At 38.2% G+C, this 23,999-nt stretch overlaps 1 protein-coding gene across 2 annotated transcripts; it reads right to left on the bottom strand.

The window, feature by feature from the left end:
- Positions 1–875: 875 nt before the first annotated feature.
- stx18 (syntaxin 18) lies at positions 876–23,983 on the bottom strand. 2 transcript variants are annotated; one of them, XM_044023722.1, is made up of 11 exons: positions 23,773–23,983; positions 10,611–10,678; positions 8,783–8,898; positions 7,979–8,053; positions 7,739–7,805; positions 6,605–6,696; positions 3,782–3,876; positions 3,483–3,541; positions 1,798–1,867; positions 1,636–1,716; positions 876–1,546 (listed from the first exon to the last, which is right to left on the bottom strand). In XM_044023722.1, the coding sequence occupies exons 1-11, from the start codon at positions 23,980–23,982 to the stop codon at positions 1,451–1,453; spliced, it is 1,029 nt and encodes a 342-aa protein (XP_043879657.1). In that variant the 5' UTR covers position 23,983; the 3' UTR covers positions 876–1,450. The 2 variants fall into 2 exon arrangements, with proteins under 2 accessions (XP_043879657.1, XP_043879656.1); XM_044023721.1 differs by having other exon boundaries at positions 7,979–8,056; positions 23,773–23,982.
- Between the last annotated feature and the right edge of the window lie 16 nt (positions 23,984–23,999).

The raw sequence follows: 23,999 nt of genomic DNA, 5'->3' as shown, positions 1-23,999 counted from the left end.
ACTACTTAAAATATTAAACAAAACTAAAACACTCAGTTTTTGTTTTTTTCAGCTCTCGGGGATGATCCGCATATTTGGTTTGGCTGAAATGCAACCCTGCCATTTTTCAGGGCTTGGAACCAGCACTAGGAGTACACTGGATGTGGTCAATTAAGAACGTTCAATGAACAATGAGCTATGGGGATTGGGTTCCTTGCTCAGGGGTCACCCAGCCCTCAACCTGGCGGGGATTCAAACTGGCACTAAAATGCCCACAGTGCTAAAAATGACAATACAAAAACAGTTGACAGCTCATGTTTCCTTGAGTTACGGTCAAATAAACACTCTAACTCGTGTGTCGAACATCACCTTCATGACTCTAATGAATCGTTGAACCAGCTCAGCTCACTTGGAACCTCACCAGAGCAGGTGCTATAAAAGTACCAGGTACTTTAGTTTATTATTGTTATTTTGATTATAGTTTGATCCCAGTAAAATGGAGTATTAGGGCCACATTCGAGATTTTTTTTTTTTTCATACCTTGAGAATAAAGTCGCAAATATACGAGAATAAAGTCGCAATATTCTAACCTGTTGTTTTAGAAGAGGAGAGTTGCGGACTTGGATGAAATCGCTGCTTTTGTGGAGGGGGAAACAGCTGGAACTGGTCGACTGCAGGGTTATCGTTGGACGGTAAATTTATGACTTTATTCTCGAAGTCTGTGAATTTATTTTTTTTCTCAATGTGGCCCTAATACTCCTAATATGTCGTAATTATCAGAAGCATCAATGGTTGTTTGAATCCCAAAAACTGAGACTCTACTTTCCTGTTGTTACCTGAAATCTTGACATAAATGTGAGATAAAATAATAGCCCATGAGTAAAGAGAGACGGAACTGAAGTTAGCATATTGCTTCTTGTTTTACTAGAATGTGAGTGGTGTCAGTACAGTTGTGTTATGACAGATTATAAAAAAAAAAGAAGAGGCCTGGATAACAAAACATTATTCAGTGGTTTGACAGCGAGGTGTAAGTTAAATGACTACAAACAGAACACAGAATCCTGCAGTAAATCTGGCTCCAAACGAGGTCAACAGAAAGCAAAACCTGTGTTTTTCAGTCATTATAAACCATGATCATTCCTCTTGAGAAAAAGACAGACCGTTCACACTCATAATTTAAAAGTGTTTACAGTGCTCCCTACGCAGCTCGCCTTCAAACAAGTGTTTCTCAGCACACTGCAGCTTCACTAAAAGCACTGGACAAAGACAAAGTGATGCTTCAGCTCGGGGAATAACAAACAGCCACGTCTACCGGAATCCAGAACTTCTCTGAAGAACAACTGTGTTCATCACGATACAAACTGAACATTGAGTCTCAGCGCTGTCATCACTCGTTACCGTTTTCTCCAGTTATGTGGCAGAGCCAGAGCAGTCTGCAGTCACGTACACAGAGTGCGTGCTGGCAGCTGTGTTAACTGTCGTACCAGTCCAGGAAGAGCAGAGAGAAAGAACACATGACGAGGAAGAAGAGGATCCACACCCGGAAGCCAGCGTTGTTTTTTATTGCCTTGAGACAGAAGGGAACGACAAAGGTAACAGATTAGATTCTTATAATCCACTACAGATTGATGGTAACACTGATGATGCTAGTGTTACCTCTCGTATATCTTCGTTGCCTTCTTTCACGTTCTCCGTGGCCCCCACCACCAGTTGATGAATATTGTCTATCTCTGATTCCTGTCAAGGAAATTGAGAAAGACAAAACTTGTGCATAATATAAGTAACGTGTGTGAATGAGAGGAAAGGAACTCAGCTCACCTGTTGCAGGACTTTCTCAGCGAAGATCTCCTGAAGTCGAGAGATCTCCACCACCTTCCCCTCGATTTGCCTGACGGGCACAAAGAGGAAGCAGGAAAGGTGGCATCAGTGTCATGGATGTTAGGAACAAACGTCAGTGATTTTTGTTCTAGCAGCAGTGATGATAATTGAATCTGTCCTTGGGTTAATGAAATCCCGTCTGGTCAAATAAGTGTGGTGATGCTCACCTGGTATTTCATGTCATTTAGAGGGTGGGGAAGTCATGTGATGTTACATCTATGCCTGACTGCAGTATCCAGCAGTTAGTTTAATGTTAAGTCCATTTCCACGCACAGTTCAACAGAAAAATAACACAATGAGCACTGCAGCTAACAATTATTTTCATAACTGATTAACCTGTGGATGATGTTTGTTGCACAACTTCCATACTGCACAGACTTTTGTTTACATTTATTTTCATATACCTAGTTTTCTTTTTGAAATAATTCATAAAAAAAATGTATTTTGTTCTAATATAAATGTGTTTTTTTGCTCCTATTTTGCACCAATGACCAGAACGAAGTACTCTTCCCAAACCTTGAAATTATGATGTTCTCAAATGTCCACAAACGATGAAACGTTTCAATTTGAATGATTACATGCAAGTAATCAAAGTAAATATTCACATTTAAGAAGCTGAGAAAACGAGACCTTGTGTTCGTTATAAAACACTCAAACTGATTGAACAAACATGATTAATGCAAAATAGATAGGATTCATTTAGTAATCGATTAATCCCTGCAGGCCTAAACACTATCATCAGTTTTATTTCTAATGTCACATAAATGCACTGATTTCAGAATACTGAAACAGAGTGACCTCTCCTGGTAATATTCATGTTGTATATGCAGTGATGGGAATAACGGCGGTAGAAATAAATGGCGTTACTTTTTTCAGCTACGAGTAATCTAATAAATTACTGTTTCAATCATGATGACGTTGTTACTGTTACTGCCAAAAAAACGCAGCGCGTTACATTATTATCTCATTGAAGCTGTTTTCAAGTTTTTTTTTTACTCTTCTTCCTCATGAGACAACCACATAACCGCATAATGCTTTAGGATGAACCCTTCTTCAACTGAAAGTATATAGCCATTACTTTTCTGTAAATGAAATGAAAGGAAAGAATTTGTACATTAAAGTCACATTATGCCCTGGACAAAAGTGCTTCTCCATGTCGGTGTCAAGCAATTCCGATCTAATAAAACATCACACTTCCACGACATGAGTGGCCATTAACACTGAAGGAGACGAAGACAGTGTCACACAATCAAAACAACTCACGCTTGATTTTTTTTTGTCTCAGACCAACTGGTAGCCAGGGATGTTAGACTCACTTCATCCCAAAGCAACATTAAACTAACACTGTTTCTGTTAGTAATTTATTACATTAATTGTACATTTCATTATAATATTCAGATTTATCATAAATAATTGAACATGCATATGAATTTTAAGTTCTGTAAGAGAGGCGGTGGAGGTGGGCTCTAAATTCTTTGAGCAAATTAAAATGTACTTAAAAGTAACGCATTCATTACTTTCCCTAGTAACTAGTAGCAGTAGTTTTTGGGAGAAGTAACTAGTAACTGTAACTAATTACATTTTTGACACTGTGTATATGACACATTGTTAAAAAGGAGACTCACCTCACTTCATCCACCAGGTTGTTCATCTCACTCACGAGCCTCTGGTTTTCCTGCTCAAACTGGACACACACACACACACACTTCATCAGTGACTCTTCTCTAATCTCTACCTGTGACAATGTGCTCGCTGACTGTGTGTAATGACAAATAAATCAAAAGATATTTGGACCTCTATTCAAATCATTCCATTCCTCCTTAAAGCAGTGGCTGTGGATATATTCCTTACCACATGAATCATACACATCACCATATACGGTACAACATGAATCATAAATGATGACGCCCGAGGCGCTGAGTACCATCTGGATCTCCTCAGGAGAGAGCTCGTCTTCCACTCTGACCTCCTCCCACAGGTGTTCCACAGTGTTGTCCAGAACCTCAGACACACTCTTCTCTGAAGGACGACAAACAGAGTGAAAATCACAACATGTCCGAGGCCATTCTCTGCATTCACTGGTTGCTAATTCTCTCTGTATTTCCTAGTAGTTATCTTCATTGTCTAGTGCCTTGGTTCTCAAACTGTGGTACGTGTCCCACAAACTACTATACTTATATACCAGGGTATGTGATCACACTGAATTTTGACAGGAACAAAGTAATAATACTACATTAAGTAATAATAATTAGAGTCACCTATCTGTGATGTGAATGATGGTAAATGGTATAAATGATGAAAAATGGTGTAAAAAAAAGTTGAAGTCCTGAATTGTCTTGTTTTGTCCATAAATCAAAGATTTTCGGTTTCTCTGGTTTCTTTGATGTAGAAGAGTAGGGAAATATTTGAATTTAAGAAGCTTAAAAAGTAATATAAAAGTAATAAATATATAAATATATAAAGTAATATAATGATAACATAATAAAAAACAACAACAAACAAACTAGTTACTGGGCTGTGATGTTGATCATTTGAGTTCATTTGTCGGAAGTGCTAAAGAACTTTTTATGATATTTTATGATTTAATGGATAACTTTGGGTTTCTCAACATGTAACAGATTTAACACATAACACGGGACATTATACTAGATCTAATTATTTCCAAATATGAATATCTATGAGGTCCAAATATTAATATCTATGAGGTTGTGGGGACTGATGTCACACTCTCTGATCATTGCTGTGTTTCATTTAAAATTACCACCCCTGCTAATCCTAACAAAGGCGAAGGAGATGTGATCAGAAAATGTTACATTCATGATAACACCTGTGCATTATTCACCCAGTCTTTTGCACCATCACCAAACCCTGCGCTCAGCTCTTGTTGATGACCTTGTGAATAGTTTCAGTACCATCTATAAAGAGAGCCTCCAAATCTATAACCAGGAATTGATCACTCTTTTCAGAGATTATTAATAGAAACAGTAAGAATGCCTGAATATTGTTCTCTGTTGTAGACAGACTAACAAACCCAGAAGCTTCAGTCCCAGCTGAACTGCTGTCCAAAAATTCAACGACTTTGCAGCCTTTATCATCAGATAAAATACAGATAAGACAAACAATCTGCAGTGCCAGCTCAAGCAAAATCATGATGTCACGTTTGCCTTCTTGTTCTCCAGCTAATCTGGCACAACAGAAACTGTTAAACAGTTAAAACCCACAAAATGCTGCCTTGATATTCTGCCAACAAATTTCTTTAAAACTATTTTTAACTGCACAGCTTCAGATGTTTTGCAGAGAGTAAACACTTCTCTTCAGTCAGGGCAGTTTCCCCAGGCTATGAAAACTGCAATAATTAAACCTAAAAAAGAAAATCTAATCTGGATGCTTCAGCAATAATTAACTACAGGCCCATATCCAACAGATCAATCAGCGTTGTTTATTGTCTTGTTATTATTGGACCTTAGTGTCACATTTGACATAGTTGTTTACAACATACTGATTGACAGACTGGAAAACGGGGTGGGACTTACTGGTGCTGTGCTAAACTGGTTCAAATCGTACTTACAAGATAGGGAATACTTTGTCTCAGTTGGTAATTATGACTCTGACATGTGGGGTTCCTCAAGGGTCCATTCTCGGGCCACTTCTATTCAACATCTACACGCTGCCTGTAGCTCTATCTCTTATCACACCTATGCAGATGACACCCAACTTTATATTCCAGTGTCATCACATGACTACAGTGCCTTACTCTCACAGAGCAAGTGAATCCATCAAATCAGTGAGCCGACGTGCCACAACTTTCTCCAGCTCAATGCAGACAAGACTAAAGTGACTGTTGTTGGCCTCAAAAATGAAAGGTCAAAGGTCAGTGCTCTCCTTGACACCATGTCATTGAAAGCTACAAATCAAGGCAGAAATCTTGGTGTAATTATTGAGTCAGACCTGAATTTTAACAACCACCTAAAAGCTATCATTAAGTCTGGCTATTACCACCTGAAGAACATTGCAAAGATCAAGGGTTTTCTGTCCAAACGAGACACAGAAAAACTTGTTCGTGCTTAAATTTTCAGCAGACTAGATTATTGCAATGGTGTCTTTACGGGTCTTAACAATAATCAATCAGGCAGCTGCAGCTGGTCCAGAAGGCTGCTGCCAGAGTCCTGACTAATACCAGGAAATTGGACCACATCACACCACTCCTCAGATCACAACACTGGCTTCCCGTGAGTCAAAGGATAGATTTCAAATTCAAAAGCACTGAATGGTCTTGGACCAAAATATATCCTAGACTTATTAGTTCCCTATGAAGCATCCAGCGCATCAGGAACAGGTTTACTGTGTGTTTCCCAGATGTAGAACCAAACAACCAAACAAAGTGAAGCAGCATTCAGTTCTTCTGCTCCTCACCTGTGGAACAAACTTCCTGAACACCTGAGGTCTGCTCATTTAAATCAGGGCTGAAAACATTATTATTTACTATATATAATATATATTATTTAATTTTTCTTAAATTCTTAAATAATCATCTTAGTTATCAATTCATTCTTGTTTTTTATATGCACTTTGTATTGGTAAATCACAGCTCACAAATAATGTGTACAATAGTATTCACCTGCATAAATTAAAATTGAGTGATATATTTGCTGATTGTATGACACAGATCTGTTGTGTACTCCTACTCTGTTAGTCTATATATGTGCTTTAAGTGTGTGTGTGTGTTGGTCATTCCATCTAACCTTACCAGAACCTTCCTCCTTGACAGTTTTCCCCTCCACAGGCTCCACCTCTCGTGGTTTCTCCACCCGACTGTGGTGTTCTGGTGCCAGTCTGGATCTAAAACCATGTGAATCAATTACGGTATCAGTCCGACACGGTCACTTTAGATCTGTGAAACTATGAAGCTGTTAACACATTTGTAGCAGCCATTTATATGCAGCCACATATACATGTGACAAATAAAGAATCCTTCAAATCCTTGAATCCATTTCAAAATTTCTCCAACTGCATTTGCCAAATTTCTTCATTCCAATTGGATTTTTACAATTGCATTGTTTACTTGGTCACACAATTAAATGATCCCACTGTGTGCACATGCATTAACTGCTCAGTCAGACTATTTTGACGTCCGGAAGCAGAAGAAGGTTCACTTCTACTTCTGTAGTAAACACTGCACGTCCCTCTCTCTCTCTCCCCCATTTTTCCTTTCACCCCAACTGGCCAAGGCCGATGCTGCACATCTCTGAGTCTGGTTCTGTAGGGGTTCCTGTTAAAGGGAGTTTGTTTCTCTCCACTGATGCCTAGTGTTTGCTCAATGTGTGAACTGTTGGGTTTCTGTTCTCTCTAAAATATTGTTACTAAAACTTAATATGTACAGTGCCTTGAGATCACGTATCTTGTGATTTGGCGCTATAAATAAAATGTAATTGTTTGGGAATGGAAATACAGCAGTAACTAAATGGAAATATGTCACATTTACATAAATAAGAAACATGTTAGCACCAGGAAGTCATGATCAAATCAACTTTTTATATTAACTCTGCTGTGAATGACGATCGGCATATACCAGTCCTCTCATTGTGCATTAAATTTCATACCGAATGGGCGGTATGGAATCAGGGTTTTTGGGGTTTCTACAACATATTTTTATTCCGATCAGGCTTTTACTCCGATTACTTGCGTCCATGTAAACATAGCTAGTAAATCTGCTCCAATAAAGCAGTGTTCCAAAAAAATGATTCAGCTAAAACACCATTGCTGATTTCTTCCCCATATCTGATCCAGTGATTTTGATTATAGTATTGGCTCGTCCCTAGAATCAATTTTAGAAATTGTGTGAATGAGGTTTGCGTTGAGTTGAGTATTGCTGAACACTCACAGTCTCTTCTTGTCCACCATTCTCTTGACTCTAATTGCTCTCTGCTCAGAATACAGCTTGCACACTCCTTTAAGACAGAAGAATAACAACAATTCAATTTCATCAATTTCTTAAATAGTAGATGTCTTTAAGAAAGAGATAATGAACTACAAATGGTCATACACTTGTCTTCCAAAGCCTCTGTGGACTGTTTGGTACAAGGCAAGTTCCATCAAAGCTGAATGAGCTGCATAAACTCACCTCTCAGATACTTTTCAATGAGGTCCAGCACTGCTCCTCTGTGCTCCTTTATTTGGGTTGATGTTATCTTCTTCTCTGCTACATCAACAATAACAAAATCAGTTCAAATACATTTGTAAATGTATAATATTCCTTTTAGAGGGTAACTAAACCCCATCTTCTGAGGATAACACTTTGAAACATGCCAGTAAGTAGGCTGAGAGCTGTATAAGGTGCTCAGTGAAAGGAGTGTATTAATCACTCAGACCACTCTTCAAGCAGTGGAGAGAGAAAATTTGGGACAACAAGCCTTGCACTGGTTGGAAAGGAGGGTGACAAAAGAATGCATTAGCAGTGGCATTAGCACGGACAAAGAAAGCAGAATTTATGTATAATGTATAATTTCAATACTTTGCACTAGTGTTGTAGTACTCGAGAACGGTCTTGGTCGAGACCACTTTTGGAAGGTCTCGTTTCGGAATCGACTGCATTTTTACTCGGTCGTGTCTAGGACAAAGCGGACTCGGATTTTATTTCAAGACCGGTCAAGACCACAACTGTGGGGATATCAATAAATTGCCTGTGCATTTTTGGATTAACTTGTTAATATCATTACTGTGATTTCGCGTAAATCGCATTGCTTCGGGTATAACCAATAACTTGACTCATTTGAAATTTTTGTCACCGTTAACGGCTGTCACCCTTCCCGCCCCCTTTCACACGCCCCCACAATTGTATGCCACCATAGTTTCTTGATGTGCTTGAAGTAGGGAATGGCGAGTAAAGCAGTCTTCTGTTTGCAACAACAACAATACAATGTCCCACCTTCATTGCGTAGCTGCTTGATGGCTTCAGAACAGGTCCTCATGAAGATCTGAGCGTCCTGGTCGATCTGATCTCGCTCATTGTCCGTCATACGAGTAAGATCTGACGAAATTAGACTGCAAGAGCACATGAGACCAATGACACTCACAGTTTAAACTCTCCAAACACCAAAATACTGACACATGCCCACCTGCTTTCCCCAATTCTGAATCAGGGTCATGCAGGAAGAGACCTGATGGCAGAGAAATTCACCCATCTATTTGACATTATCCTCTGTGAGGTTTTTACTTTAATTAGCCATTCTTGGCCTGAACCAGCTACACAAATACACTAATAATCCACAATCTGCAATTATTGGTCTGGCAAAGGCAATGGAGACGAGCTGTGACGAGGCTAAATGTAGAGGAGGCCAGTGCTGGCATCTTGACGTACTTTCCCACCAGTTAATGCTGATGAACTCCACACCCATCAACATATCTAATGTTTAGTTCACGCGTTCTTGCCTTTATCAACAAACCTAAGAAAACATAGGCTACTCCACAAAATCACACCTACAAAACAGAGGGGGCCTTGAAGGGTGGAAAGCCTGGATTAGTCCCAGGGCGTGATTTGTTCTCCACTTGGTTGCAGCTCAATTATTCCAGACAATTAAACTGGAGTCTGCCGCTACAGACCACCCTACTCGCTGCTGACCTCCTGCCAGCAGCAAGCCCCTGCAGCAAACACACACACACAGAAATATTTGAAAGTCCTATTAAATAAACCCAGACTTCTGACCCCTTCAATTTTTGTCAGAATGAAAAGCTACATTCAGATTACCAGGCTGAAGTGACGTCAGTTAAGGTGACTCAGTTCAAATTTTGTGTGGACACACATGCAACTGCCAATTCCGACTTTCCACTTCAGTATGTGGTCCTATATCAGATATATGTATATTATATATGTGGCCACGGGTGCATGGCAAAATCAAACAATCTTACGCACAAATTCACTGCGATAACTTATTTTTCTGAATTTCCTAGCCTGGGTGAACCCATCTGAATATGCCAGGGATATGATTTTGCTCTGCAAACACATCTGGCTAAGTTTTGGCCAAGTACAAAATCTCAGAAAAAACTGAACCAATTTCCCCCTGGCGGGCTTAACACGATGAGAACAGAGCCAACGCCAAGAAGCTTCTGTATACATCCAACATGATAGCCACTGAAGAGCAGCTGTCTTTCAAGTTGGCTGTTGCTTCCACTTTAAGCAACTTGCTCCATGGAACTCCACCGTGCAAAAGTCGCCATTACTAGACAGCCATCGCTGCTAGAAAACGACAACAAGCATGTTTGTTGATATGTCTTTCGTCGCTCTGCATACATCATCCAAATCATTGATCCAATTGGTCGTAGGTCTATCTAATTGCGTACAGAGGCATTTTGATTTATGTCCGTTGGTCAAACCTCTTGAAAGTGGGAGGTGACTATACCCTTTCCAGACATGAATTTCCCCAATGGGGATTCAATAAAGGTACATTTTATCTTATCTTTCTTACATATCTTCAATATTGAGTGGTCCCATAAATATTACGTTCTCTGTTGTTGTTGATGTTGCATGCAAAAAGGAATTAGTTCTGAGAGAGCAGTCACGTTCAGATGCAACACTGATGTATTTAAGAATAAACTGTCAAATCTGAACTGTAATGACTCAATGGGGAACAATGGGGCTGCTAATCTGAACGTAGGAGCCATAATGTCCGCCCCCTGCCTTTAGCCTTGGTAGGTTTCCCCTGCTGCTGTTGTTGATTGCGGTGAACGAGTGTGATGTGGTTTTGGGAGAAGCTTACCTTCCGGCGCTCACATAATCCTTCCTGTGTTGTAGCAGAAAGTCTTTGAGCTTTGTAATATTCGAGATCTGCCAAGATAAAGAGAGAAAAAGCTTTAGTTAACTTCATTAGCTTCTTGTCAATGAGTCTCTTTAAATGTAATGCCTCACTTACACCTCCACATGTAAACCATGTAAACAGAGCTCAAGAGAGTTTTTAGACATGTACCAGGAAACCATTTTTCTAAACAACATTTAGACAGAGCCAGAGTAAATGTATCATTTTGTATTTATTGGAAGTGACAGACGACCACTGTTGAAGTCTGCAAAGTCTCAATATTTGCTTTTGACAGTTCATCAAGTCTGTGACATACAAAAATTAAACCTGCCATTTCCTCCACAAACAGCTCTCATAAACAAAAGTGCACACAGAGAAGTGACACAGCGATCTCTAATAAGTTCTAAATTCACGATCGGCTACTATTTATCGTGTGTGCACAGGAAAACCAGAGGAAATTTGGTTCAATCCAATATTTGCTCCTGTAATTCGGTCAAATATTAAAAAAAAGAACAAATTGCTTCCCTGTCCACAGAGCTCCGCTGGCAGAGCACAAGATGCAAATATGCACACAACACGCTCTGTGAGATGCACAAGAAGACAGAACTGAGACAAGCCCGGGACTGAAAAGTGACACAATGAGTTTGATTGTGACAAGCAACCCAAGAGCGTGGGAGATTATTTTCATAGCATAATAACGCTGTCTTCGGCCTTCAGCCTTTTCACTCTAACAACCTCAATTATCAAATTGCCTTGGCTGTAAGGAGCAACCTGGCACCAGCCGTCTAATAATGTCTCTAAACATTCACTCCCAGCGTCACGGTGACCTGAAGCAGTGGTCTATTCGAGCTGACGTTTGAAAAATTACAATTTCTTCAACACAGAACCAAAGGTGTCAAGATAAACAGAGCCGAGTAATTTGTTAGAAACCAAGCTCTCCTTCTCTGGTTTAGACAGTAGCTCAGTGACGCAGGACATCGCTGTGGGGGACATGCTAACTTGCGCAAGCCGACCCTTAATTATTAGAGGTCAAGAGTTAATTGTTGTTCAGAGCAGTTGAGATGGGTTGGGTTCAGAGGAGAAGAGAACCTTTCTTATGGTTCAAATACTTTCAAAACATTGTACCTTATGTTGTGTCACAGTGAATGAGAACAACTATGACGCAAGCTCCTGTGAGACTTTCCAAACGTACTACAGCTGATAAATAAGTTTTTTGCTTGATTGTCTTAGATTGGACAGAATGGGTTATTCAGCAGCCTGAAATGATGATGATGACAAAAATTGCATTATATAAAGTTATTGCTGGAACGTCTAAATGTGGCTATTGATTATCAGTTAGATAATGTGAAATTATTTTTACGAGTGAATAATACCTGGATTATTTTCAGACAATTTGGTTCATAAAAACAAAAAAATATCAATCAATTCTATCAATTCATAAGTTATAATAAACAATTAAAACTACTTTTTTTTTGTTTTTGTTTTGCTTTCTAAGTGTCTTTGCATCATATAACAAATATATCATTAACACTGAATAACTTTGGTTTTAAGATTAATTTCATGGTTTGGGAAACACTGATCAACACTTTGATAATTTCTGACAGTGCATGGACTAATCGGGATTAATAGAAAAAAATCTGTAGTTGCAACCCTAATGCAAGATTGTAGCCAAACAAAGGTTTATTTATACATTTTGTCCCTGTATGGAACAAAATACACAAATAAGGGGTAAGAAAATAAATTTCATCTCATGTAAATTATAACAGTATGTTTTTAATCCTGGAAAAATGTGAGAGGAAATCTTTTCTGTTTTAAATTTCCATTTTTTTTTGTGAAAGTGGAAACATTTTACAAGGCATGGGACATAAGAATACATAATATTGAGATAATATATTCATCCAAAAATAAAAACAAAAGTGTAAAAAAGTACGGTATTGTAAAATATCAAACTATACACTATAAAATGTTCAGCATTTACCTGAATGACTATATTAGTGCCACTACACATTTTTGACCAGCAGGCAGGGCTAAATACACAGAATTAGAGACTCAGTAAGTGGTGGAGGGGCTGGAGAGCATCAGCACTGCTGCTCTGAGGGTTGAGCTGTCTCCTGAGTGTATACATTGGGGCTCAGATTCCCAGCACAACCTCAAGGGTTTGCAGGGGGTCAGAGGGATCAATTGCTCTTGTAACTTAAGACCCTAAAGAGCAAGTAATTCCTCAACAATGAGGAAGAGGGTGGCCTTGTGCAGCCCGCTCACCCTACCAGTGTATGGTGTATATAGGTGTGTGTGTGTGTGTGTGAGAGAGAGGGAGAGAGGGCTCTCGTAGCGAAGGCAGGAGGAGACAGTCTGCCGGGCTACATCTAATCTCGTCATCATCAAAGACCCCCACTTTACCTCCTCACTTTCTCCTTCCCCCTGCTTCCCTCCAGCCCCGACTGAGCCCAAACAAACCATCAGGGGGGATTATTATGAGGAAGAAAAGAGAAAGGGCTTAGCTAGCAGATTTCTTTAAGAGCTTGGATGACTCTTTGTTTTGTTAAATCCAGGTAACTGACAGAACTCAATGATGGCTGCCCTGCTTTAGTTTTAAGTCCCTGCATGTCCTGACCGAGGGCTATCCATACTGACGCCATGCTATGTTGTGTTTAGGTATGTAGGCCTGATACATAAAGGATGTTTCAGTGGAGAAGACAGAGCCACATGTTGAGTTTATTATCATGTTTATGTCTAACTCTCTAATGGGCTCAGTTTTGTCTTCTTGTGTCTATTTGCAGTTAGAATGCTTTACTCAGATCTATAAACAAAAAACATCATCAAACAAAGCCTTTAAGTTTATTTATGAACAGAATCTTTGACTTTTTTTGATATGTGCAAAGTTTCATTAATGCATTTCTGATTTTCCACTTAAATTTATAGCTATGGCCATCAGCTCTTGTATGCATATCTTGGTGTTGCATTTTAATTGATGCAAAATGAATCAATTTGATTCAAATGAGACTTTATTATGAATGTAGTTCATTAAGAAGAAAAACAACCAACATAAAAATACTGAATAATTCAATAATTCTGAATAATGTGATAAAAATATTTTGACCATCTAGAAGAAGACAACAATCACGCTTTTGTGTCGTACTCATCTCAAATCAAATACAAGTCATTGCTCGCAATTAAAATCAGTTTCCATTTCCACGTGGGTCCATGCAGACCTAACCACCAGTTTGATAACACATGGATGCACAACACTTTCCAGTCAAGTTGGTGGCACAATCTTGCAAAGAAGATGGTAACCATTGAGCCTTCCTTAAGCTTATATGAGGAAGTTCATCAGTACCCACATGTGTACAACTCATTGCGCATAGAATACAAGGAAACACAAACTAGGGCGATTTCCTGAAGAAATGGCCACTACTGTAATGGAACATGAGTGAGTGTGGACTGACGCGGACCCTCATTTGAGTATGAATGGAAATGTAGCCTTGTGTGCGCGCATACTGAAATCTATGGCTCTCTGTGGACACAGAACATGGCAAGCATGAGCCAGTCCTAAATGTCCTGCTGCTGGAGCTCAGAAAGATGAACAGTGTTGTGACATCACCACTGAGGCCTTATCCACGCGGACATGGAACAAAGCGTAAACAATCTTTTCTTTTTCCATAAACACAGCAGAATTTCAAGAAATGTCTTCATCCACACGAAACCCCACAAAACTACTACAAAAGTTGTAATACATATGCCAGGCCTGTACGTGGCACCGCACAGACCACCGTACAAAAGTGAAGAAGACGACGTTGAGCATACCCTTACGGCATGTGCACTATGTACAAACCTTTTTAAATAAAACTTTACTTAGTAATGTACAATGTACACAATGACAGTGACAGAGACAGAGTGAAGAAAGCCAGGCCAACTACGGAAAAAGATTAACCAAACAATCTCCAATCACAAGACGACAATGAAGAAAAGATGAGCAACCTCAAGACAGAGGGCAGATTATGACATCATTGCTTTAACAAAGTAACGTATTGGTTGAAAATGCAAGGGTTGCACTTGAAGATTTTTTTTGAGACTCATTTTCAAAAAAAATTGTGCGTCAGTGCTCCCAAAACACTGTGAATGAAACAGCGGTATAGTGGAGTCACCTAGACTAGTATTTCACTGGAAACCATGTTGCTACATTTTGAAGCAATCACATCACATTTCAGCATTCACTTTCATGTGAAACACATGTTGGCTGGGGGTTGTCACATTTGATAAAATAGCCTGGACACCACAGTGGAATGAAAATGAAATGATTAAATGAATAGTCACAAAAGCAAGGTGGAAAACCTGCATCACAGGTAAACAATTACAGTTTTCTAAATGTAAATTAAACTTCAGTAATAGTTTCCTTTTGTTAAATAGGAGGAGCAGAATCTACAGCTATCTTCCAGTTGTGTTAGTGTGATTCTTAAAGGAACATACTTCTACTGTTTTATATAGCTGCATAATTGGAACATGTTTTACAGTAAAACTTTTGTTCATGTTAAGTCCCTTACTCTTGGAAAGTATTCAGGTGTCTGGATGTTGGCTGGATCGCCACCCACAGCACCATAACCCACATTCCAATACATATCAAGCATCATTTCATTTAAGTTACACCTTAACGTAGGAAGGTTTTTCCAAAAAAGCTTCGCCAGTACGTCATCACACACCTGTTTCTCCCTGGTAATTTAACCTGTGTGGATACTCAGTATTGTTTTTAGACTTTATTCAGTATAGTCAATATTTAAAAATCAATAAATGTAAGATATACCTCATGTCCTTACAAGTGAGTATCAACTGCTATTATTAATTAAAGAAGTTAAAAAATAAGGTGCTTGAATTGGATTAAATCTAAATTTAACAAATAAGATAGAATAGAGATTTTATTACAGTTACTACACATTCAATTGTTGTATTAATTGTTGTATGACTGTGTATTGCACTTGAGGAGTGAAATGAATCCATTATTACTCATTTACTAAACTAATCATCAACTTCATAATCAATTATTTGAAACAAGGAAATCATTAAAACTGATAAAAAATGTTGGTACATGGACAAAATAAGACATTTGAGAACATCATCATTTTGAGGACATTTTATGGACCAAACAATTAAAATAATTGACAGATGAGTCAATTGCAAAAATAATTGTTAGTTACAGCCATATTGTATTGCACTAGTTTGTCATGTGTGTAAACATGTTGTTAAGATTTGATTATTTTGAAACCAAAAGAGCGAATGAGAACTTTCCAAATTTGTAAGGGGAAATGTTATAAGCAAATAGTTTCTTTCTTTTGAAAGCAAATTTCTAATTTATTGTTAAGACAGCAAATCCTCATGTAAACTGATTTACGTGAGGACTGAAACCAGAATCACGGAGCATGGAAAAATGAGTCACATCAGCGTAGACAACAGCATGCTTAAGATGAAAAAAACACATGTAGAGAATTTGAAAAATGAACAAAGCAACAATAATCACAGTTTGTACATGTGGAACAGAGTCTGTACAATATTGCAGTCCTTGTTTAAAACAAGGGAATTAATCTCTGGACCGTTTTCACCTCCGAGGCAACAATCAAACTCGCTTTCTGTCGCCCTTCGCCTGGAACACTGCTTTTGATCTACTCTAGATGAATGACGACCAATGAAGTGAGAAGCAAATACAATACAGCGCATTTGCTGTTATTAGTTAGTTATTCGAACCACAGCGTCACTTGACATATTCAATATCAATGTAAAATGACAATACATATATAGTACTCTTCTAATGTCTTCTTCCAATTACATTTTTATAAGGAAAGCCACACTAGTGTCTTTTAGAAATGTCATCTGTTTTGAATGAGAACACATCTGTTGTAGTTTCATGGTTCAGCCTCTCCGTGTTTAGGAGTGTCAGGGTCAAGTATGCAGCCTGCTGTCATCTGCACTGGTAGTATTTCAGCCATTGTAAATCACAATAACTAAGATTTGTCTAACAACAGAGTCTTACAGCATTCTTTAAAAAAAAGCCCCCACAGCTGCTTCTATCGTCTTGCTACATATTTAAATGTTTAAATTCATCTATTGTGTTCAGCATTACTTTTGTTCTGCTCAAAGAATTTCATCTGCCAAGTATCTGGCGTCCATCTCGCCATGTAGACTTTGACATACATCTGTAGATCTGCCTTTCAGCTGCTTTCTTCATCCATTATTTTTCAATTTCATGAATTGTACAGAAAAAGCGCTGTTGCACGCAGTGAAACGAAATCAAGACTGTGCTCGGGCCCGAGAGCAGATGCCTCAAAATTCAATTAGCCTGGCTTTCGTGGGAAAACAGTGCAGAGATTAGGCCAACTGGTAAAGAGAGCATTTAGCAGCATGTTTATCTCCGGGTGATCCCCACAGATCACTCCCCCTTGGCTAAAGTGTCGACTCAATAAAGACTCGGTTTAGACAGCTGTGTGTGAGCATGTTTTTGCCCGTGTGCCAACGCAGTTTGACTTGAGACAGTAAAGAGGAAACTTTATACATTACAAAGATTATATCAAAATGTTCCTATTCAGAGCCGTTATTAAAAATAATAATAATATCATTCTATACAGTCTTCATAGTTAAAGTTGACGTATAATAGTCAGGATTTAGGTAATAAATTACTACATGAATGATTGTTTTCTATTCTTTAAAACAGTGTTTCCAAAACTTTTTATACAGAGACCGATTTTTTTAAAATGAGACTATTTGACATAGAAAAAATATATGGCATTTGGGCATAATACAAAATTTGTGATTATTTTTACTACGACCTAATATTTAGAATGGATAAACCAGACATTTTCAAGAGATCTATGCTTGATACCTTAATCGAAATTCCATTGTATGCATCTCTCTTTTACTGAATCTTAATTAAAATGCTGGAAAAACTGCGACCCATCAGTGGGTTCTGACTCAGTATCTGGGAATGACTGTTTTAATTAAAATATTTGTTGGACCTGTGTGTACAATTATTCTGTCAATACTTATGTATAGCTAAATTACTTATTACAGACAATGGCTTGAATCACAATGTAGCTTTTCATCCCATAACAAACATAGGCAAAGTAATATAAATGACTCAAAGAAACCTAAGGAATGAACATGAAATGCATCAAAAATCTTTACCGATCTAAATTATGTAATTCTTTGACAACAAAATATTATAACATCCAAAAACCAAACCAAGACCACAAACAAAGTTTAAGTGTGCCCTTAATTTTCTTGAGCAGTGCATTTCCACACACATCATTCCATAAATGCTTGAAATGAATGAATGTTATAATGTTAACCTCTTTTTCAGTTTAATCTAACAAAGTCATAAACAAATATTCGACAAATCAGTCCTACGTTTGGCCTCAAATGTACCCACTAATGATTCAACATACAGTATCATGGAATAGAATAGAGTAAAATCATTTTCTTTCATTGACTTTATATGATTGATATCATTCACTCCTTCACAAAAACACACTCACACATTGGCGTGTATATCATTGGGTTTGTGATACACCAACTACTAACTACAGTCAATTTAAATGTGAAAGTGTAGCCATGAATTTTCTGGATATTAAGGCATACCTGCACTGATGGCATGTTTACCTGCTGGTGAGATGAAATCAAATTTCCCTGCTGGACAATACAATTCTCTTCCATTCTGAGGTATGTACATTTTTGTTCAATTTCAGAATGTTTGAAATCCATTATCACAAGCAAAAATATAGTATCTTGAACTCAAGCTGTTGTTTAGAGAATCAGTGGGCATATTATTTCAGTGTGGACACTTGAGAGCAACACAAGTCTGTCTGACCCTTTTTATCACCCAGAAGAAAACACTGCAATTTTGAAATACCAATAGCAGAGGTATGCATGGTGGGGATGCAAATGCTATTTTTGATCCACAATTTAACAGTTTTTTTTATAAATTTAAACTTGAGAGGGGCAGCAGGCTACGGGAGAAAGATGAGGTGATGCGGTGAAATGGAGATCACAGTTCCACCAACAGACCCCAGACCAAACCCCACCCTGCAAACACTGGCCCTCTTATTAGTCAATCAAGCCTCTTTTTTTTGCATTGCCTTGAGAGAAGCTACATTTCCTTTCTCATGGAGCTGCCTTTTGAGTGGAAAAAGCCTCACAGGACCACTGAGTATTTGTCAACTTTGATGTTTTCTTTCTAAATTTGTGAAGCTTCAGTGGGAACTTGGAGAGTTATATATATGTAAAAGGGCACTCACATCTGTTGCACATTAGCTGACGGCCGTCAACATTGTTACTGGGGACCTAATTTAATATTTTCTTTGTTTTGATCTTCCACCTTTAATCACTGGCTCTTGGGAAGATCGGCTTTCCCCAAGAAATTGCTCCAGAGCCAAAAGAAAATGTTATTGCAGCATGTTTATGGAATCATACATGTGAAGAGGCAAAAAAAATGTTGCCTATGTCAGGCTGTTCAGAGAGGATAGTTGAGCTGGGGGAGATGTGGGTGAAAACCGCGACATAACTGTAAGCAGCCAGGACATTCCAAACTTGCATTTTCAATTTCTGCAAAAGCTGCTTTAGCAGGACGGTTTGAGATGATATCTGCAGAGAGAGGGAGACAGCGGTGGGGGGATGAGGAGAAGTAGAGGGCAGGCACCACAGGATAGGTTTTGGTTTCTTTTGAATCAGCAACAGTGCTTTTATTAAACCACCAGTTCTAATATCAATGTACAGGAATGAAACAAAAAGCTAGTTGTGCAGAGCTTGTGTAAAGCTTGGCCTCAGACTGGAGGTTGGAGACAGCAGGTAAAACTTAAATGACTCCCGTAAAGTGGTTCTTCAAGGTGCCTTTGAAGAGTTTTGTGTTCCATGATATTCATGTTAAAGCCAAGTACTTGTGGCTGTATAAACAAAACTCATGACATATAGAGGAAAGCCTTTCGTTGCCAATGATCCATCTCCTACTGCCAAGCACTGGTGATGCTTTACAGTTTCCTAGATGCCTGACCTAATTAAACGCCAACATTGTCTTTCCTGCCAAGATTATAAGGTCAATATCCCATGACAGGGGCTTCAGAACGACTTATTTTCACAAATATATTTATGCTTATTTGAAATTTCAAACAATTAAAGATTAGTTAAAACAGGTACTGTAATCAAAATGTGTGTAGCTGAACATTTGTCCAATATTGAACAGCCAATTTAATTAGTTCAAGTTATTATCAGAGAAGCTTGTTGCATTTACTTTGTTGTTTTTCTTATTGCTTACTTCAGATGAGGTCTGGACTTGTTTGTTGAAATGTGCTATAGTGTCAGACATGATTTTGGATATTGTCATATCATGATATGGCATGTTTTGTATCTTTGATATCTTTTTCTTGTTTAAAAGCTGTTGAATTGATAATCATCTTATTTGTTATATTGAATATGTGAAATACACTAAATATCATGAATGAAATATTGATTGTACAAATACGTGGAATCGACAATAATATATATTAGGACTGTCAATAGATAAAAAAAAAAAATGATCTCACATTTTGAAATTTGTTAATCTAGATTATAACTGCAATTAAAGGATTGCTTTTCTTCTAATGATGTAATTAATGAGTAATCAGAATGTGTATTTCAGACGCCATTGTTTAAATGTATCTTCCTGTTTAAAAACAGAACTACACAAAGAAAATCAGACCTTTCAAGTGCCAACCAGGTCATTTTAAAATAAAGGCCAACACGTATGACCGCCATCCTGTATAACATCACGACAAAAAACTCCACCTGAGAATGTCCTTAGAAACTCACACATTCACATTTGTGAGAGAGCTAAAGCAGTCAGCCACGCAGGGTAGGTGTCCAAATGGAAGTTGCTGGGCAGCTGCAAGCATATTACAGGCATCAGTGCCCAGAGTGGTTTATTTACCCTTACTTTCCACTCTTGGTGATATATATTTAGAAAAGGCACTTAATAACACTTTGTGTTATTGCAAGATTTGACCATATTTATGAGCAATGTCACTGTTTCCCAAGAAAGTACTAGGGCATTAAGAGAAAAGCCGATGTGTCGACGCGTCAACGTCAGTGGCAAAAGTCGACAAGTCGTGTGAGGAGTCCCCTCTCTGTGTGTGCACTTGGGTAAACAATGCAATCTCTCTCTGCAATCTCTCTGATTGAATTGAGAGTTGGGTACCCGGTTGGCGCATAGTTCAGAACATCAAAAGAAGAAACTCAGCTCCTAAAAAGCAGTACTGTGTCTATAAAGAGACTGTTAATGCTCATGAAGAGCTATAATAAGTATGACATTTTTCTTTTTTGAATTAAAAATTTCAATTCATGTTGGTTGTGGTTTATTTTCTAGCCCTTAGTGTTGCTTCTTTAGAGTATTATTAGAGGAAAAAGTGATGATAAAGGTTGATAAAAAAAGGTTGATAAACACTGCAGAAGCAGCGCTACTGAGCTACTCTGTTGACTGATGACAACAGTCAACAGAACGATGGTCAAAACTGAACTTCTGAACAGTGCAGGGTAAGGTGATAAAAACGCTTTATTATTCACAAAGTAAAGTATTTTGACATCATATTCAAGGGTACAAATAAAAATAAACAAGTAGAAAAATCTGAAAGAATGTCTCACACAATATACAAACAAAATATAAATCATGAAATATATAGAGCAGTGGCAGAATCTGATTTGGCTCAGCTGGAGGAGTCTGGAAGAGGAGCACACACTCCTGATTGAACCATGCTTCTCCTGAAAGGAAAATGGAATACAATTATAGATCAAATTAAAAAGAGAAAAGGAGAAAGAATGAGAAATTAAAGCATGGTCATTAGGATTTGGAGAACAATCAAGTGTACAAGGGCAAATATTCTCACCAGTATGTTTGTGTGGTAATGTGAATTGTTCATTCATGAATTAATGAACAATTCACACTATATAATACACTGGCTGAATGTTTTAAGAAATTGTTTCTGATGATTTTTTGGATAGACGCAGAGCGGGGTGACACTCACCTCCATGTCAAGGCCCAGGTCTATAATCTCATGTCACAGTCATGTTCCTTCTGAAAGCCACTGGTTCCATGGTTACAGATCCGGTGGCCTCTGTAGCCTAAACGTTTTTAATAAAAAAATGTTTGATTTACTTATTACAATTATCAACATAGCAAATGTAATTTCCATTATTATTCTGCTGTTTTTTATATTTATTTTCCCCAGTTCTGTGTGGAGTATCTCCATTGTGACATCTACCATAAAGACGTAATGGCAGTATTTTTCACTAAAACCTGGTGAGTCAACGATCATCACCTGTCTATATACAGTAGGCTATGAATAACATTAGATGTTAGCGCACTCTGAAAATGACCGTCGTGTGAAAATATTGTCTGTGACATCTTCAACAAACATGAATAACATTGAAAACATTTGAATAACACTTAAATAAATCTCAAGCAAAAACAGTGACTTTACTTTGCTAACAGCTTACTTACATGTAACTGTCTATCAAACATTACTTTGATACAGTAACTTTACTGCTTTACTGCTGACAACTATATCACAATGTGAGCCGTAATAGAGTGGAATATTAGCAACAGTCTTACCTCTCAGTGACGTCTTCCTGCTTGAAATGGAGACAGCAAACGCATTTCAGTGTCTTCTCCAAACTCCGGGTGGTTGATAGCTGATAGCATTAGCCTGCAGTGTTAGCCTGCAATGCAGCCACTCTGAATCTCTGACTGGCAAATTACGGGAAACTTATTGCTTTGTCCTTTCCTTAACTGCACATCCCGGGTACAATTTAGCACTATAGAAAAAAACACAATTCATTTACAAGTCTGTGATTTATTTGCCAACTACTTCCTCATGGGGATTTGTGTGTTTACACAACTAGCACTCTATACTTTGTAAGAAGGGGGTGTGGCCTAAGACTGTGTGAAGGAGTGAGGAATAGCCTCGCAGGGCAGCAAGCCATGTTGTCGTTGTTCATCCACATGAGCCAAAAATAAATTATCTACCTTTCTCGGCCAAGTCAGCACCTACTTCAAATATTATTTCACATTGACCCAGTTTTAATAAACATTCATATTTCCAGCGGTGAATTTTCCTTTAAGCTTGACAGAAATATTGATTTGATTCATATAGACATATATTTCAATATCAAAAGAATCATATTCTCATATCAGTATCAGTTATCAGACCATGCACAACTAATATTTCAGCATATCGGATATTGGCAAAAAGTCCAATATTGTGCCTCCCTACTATAAAGTTAATTTAATTTCTACAGTGTTAAGCTGTGAAACTGTTTTCACATAAAACATCACCTAATTTACATAACATGTCTTTCATTTCAATATGTTTAAGTGCTTTGGGCAGCGCTTGCAATTGATATGCATGGGGGATTTTAGGCACAACAAGATAGTGTTTATCAGAACCCTGTATTTTGAAAATCAGTACATCACAAAAACTGAGCATCGTCTTGGAATATCATGCTTTAAAAATCTTTCACTCTGGTGTGTGAAGGTCAGGACATAGTCTTGTGCAAATGAAGGAAGACTTGCACAAAAAGATGACGAATCTTTGGACACTAAACTTAAATAGGCCTGTGCAGACAGTGAGAAATGTCCAAAGCACAAAAATGCTGTGTTGCTACACAAAGTCTGATGCTACACAATTGCCCATCAAGTTTGAAAAATCAAGAGATGCCTAAGGACTCAAGAGTGGACTTGGCTGATAATGTTTTTATTGTTTTAACCTATTCTATATACCTTTTGAGTCAATAACTAACTAACTAGCTGCAGAGGAATCTTTAAATGGAGTTGCTCATCTTAATTTGACTGAGGAAAGTCTGATATGGACTTTTTTCACTGTCTGAGCAGCTTCCATCTGGGCACTACCATAAATAAACTTAGAACTGTTAAAATACAAGGCGCGAGTCAGATATTTGTTTATTCTTTCTATGTGAGCCCTCCTTCTGTTGCATAACTGGGATTTACAGAATAGTATCACAGCATATTGGGATTCACAGTATATTCGTTCCAGTAGTCAGCACTCAAAGTCACAGTAGATCCTAATGCTGTTAGCTAAAGCTAGCTCTGGGAAGCACTCACCACTTCTTTCGCCCTGGGAGAGAAGCCGCTCTTGGGTCTGCTCCGCTTGAAAATCTCATCTTTGGTGGAGTCGAAGCCGATTCCTATCGCCTTGTTTCTGGTTTTCACTGTCTTGACACTGGCTTTAAAGAGAAGAGTTATATCCACAGCCATGTTCGCGCTGCTGCAGCCCTGTAAACAAACTGACACGTCACCAATAGACGACGTCATTGTCCTGCGACGCAGCG

Source organism: Solea senegalensis, linkage group LG4, assembly GCF_019176455.1.
Source record: "Solea senegalensis isolate Sse05_10M linkage group LG4, IFAPA_SoseM_1, whole genome shotgun sequence".
Classification (NCBI taxonomy): Eukaryota; Metazoa; Chordata; class Actinopteri; order Pleuronectiformes; family Soleidae; genus Solea; species Solea senegalensis.
Note: the sequence above shows the minus strand (reverse complement) of the source record. Positions and strands in the feature narration are given on the sequence as shown.